Source organism: Oratosquilla oratoria, chromosome 17, assembly GCF_046742065.1.
Source record: "Oratosquilla oratoria isolate Oo_2021 chromosome 17, ASM4674206v1, whole genome shotgun sequence".
In the NCBI taxonomy this organism is placed as follows: Eukaryota; Metazoa; Arthropoda; class Malacostraca; order Stomatopoda; family Squillidae; genus Oratosquilla; species Oratosquilla oratoria.
Window position 1 is genome coordinate 8,842,300 of NC_134793.1, and position 1,886 is coordinate 8,844,185.

General features: G+C 36.6%; 1 protein-coding gene across 1 annotated transcript; it reads right to left on the reverse strand.

Annotated features, from left to right (window-relative positions):
* Positions 1 to 390: 390 nt before the first annotated feature.
* LOC143034228 (uncharacterized) lies at positions 391 to 1,419 on the reverse strand. Its single transcript, XM_076200165.1, has one exon. It carries the CDS (start codon positions 1,417 to 1,419, stop codon positions 391 to 393), a length of 1,029 nt encoding a protein of 342 aa, XP_076056280.1.
* Between the last annotated feature and the right edge of the window lie 467 nt (positions 1,420 to 1,886).

The following is a 1,886-nucleotide window of genomic DNA, read 5'->3' on the forward strand; positions in this document are numbered from 1 at the left end:
AAAAGCTAGTTCGTCAGTTGTTTACAAAAATAAATTTAAATTATATTTGCGGATAGATTTTTTGTAACTAAAAAAATGCCAGTTCGTCAGTTGTTTACAAAGATAAATTTAAGATCTATTTGCCGATAGAGTTTTTGTAGTTAAAAAAGCCAGTTCGTCAGTTGTTTGTGTGGTAAGAAGGGCTTGGCTACATTTGCAAAGATAATTTTAAAATCTATTTGCAGATAGAGCTTTGATAGGTTGTCATGTATCTTAAAATATTTTTTGGAGGAGGGTGATCAAACCAAGTGTAGACACACATTTATTTAAAGAACAATACAGTTTTTACAACAAAAAATGAAACATTTCAAGAAAGATGAAGAATAAAGTATAAGGAAGCAAGATATGTAATCAATTTTCAATGTATCCCCCTTTAGCCCTCACTAAGCGCCTCAATCTGTTATGTACATCACTGCAGGCAGCACGTATGGTTTCTGGCGATATTTTGTCCCAACAAGAGCGCAGTTTGACCTTCAGAGTTTCGATATTTGCATGATTTGAACAACAAGCTTCCCTTTCCAAGATACTCCATATTGAAAAATCCATTGGGTTCAAATCAGGAGAGGAAGGAGGCCACAATTCCTTAGGCCAAAACCCTGCCATATTCTCCTTACACCATTTCTGAACAATATTGGCTGTGTGTGATGTGGCTCCATCCTGTTGTAGGGTTATTCCATCTTCTCCGAAAGTGGCATCAATCCAGGGAACCAATTTCTCCTTCAGCATCTTGAGATAAACGTGTTGGTTAACTTTTACGCCCTCATCAATGAAGATGAGGGGGGTTTTCTGGCCAGTTGAAGTCACTCCACCCCAAACCATCACAGAAGCTGGTTTCTGCCTCCTAAACATCAGCAATTCATTTAGTGGGATGTCTTCTTTATGCACTGCATAGATCCTATCATTTTGGTGATTGTGCACAGCCTGGACAGTGAATAACTTCTCATCTGTCCACAGGACTGGTGGTTGCGTGCCGTTTTCAAGCTTCTCCAAAAGAAGCTTCCCTCTGGCTAATCTTTTGGTCTTTGTCGCTTGTGAGAGTAACTGAACTTTAGTTTTCTTGTATGGCTTGAGACACAGATCCTTTTTCAGCACATTTTGCATTGTCCCATAACTTACTCCAGCCTCTGAAGCCAACATTCTTATGCTTCTCTTTGGATTTCGTCTGATTTTTTCTCTGGTGGTTTTGATGAGCTTTTGCGTTCTTACTGTACGACTGGGAGTGCTTCGTACCTTCGGAAGGGTCGAACCTGTCTCCTTCAAGCGTTTTAAAGCCTTATAAACACCAGCTCTGCTTACACGAGCTTTCAATATTCTACAGATTTCACTGGGGGACTTTCCTGCTTGAGACAATTCTTGAATAGTTGCATTTATCGTGCTCATGATAGACTAAAATCTATATTTCGATCTGCAAAGATAGACAATTGTTTAATAAACACATAAAGCTATACTCCTACACAAAAAGATTTTAAATTTCATTTCGTGAACATATATTTATTTACAATCAAAATTTGTCTACACTTCGTCTGATCACCCTGTATAACCTGACTGCTGAAACGTTTGAAGAATAAATACATAAATGTACGCCGCCTTCTTGGTCCTAGTTCTAATGTTTGAACAGATTTAGTCTAGAATTTCACAATATTCCGTCTCTTTTATTTCATATCATCCTGACAATATTTGAATAGTTTTATTCTAGACTTATGGAACAGCATATAACAATTTAATTCTAGATTTCTCTAACAAAATTGTTAAGGGTTTGATTCTAGATTTCTTTAAAAATTTAACGGGTTCATTCTAGACCTTAATTATGATTTAACAGTTTAATCCTATACTTTAATTTTTTTTTT

Coding starts and splice junctions, on each gene's coding strand:
- LOC143034228 (XM_076200165.1), bottom strand. CDS start 1,419: ATGAGCACGATAAATGCAACTATTCAAGAATTGTCTCAAGCAGGAAAG.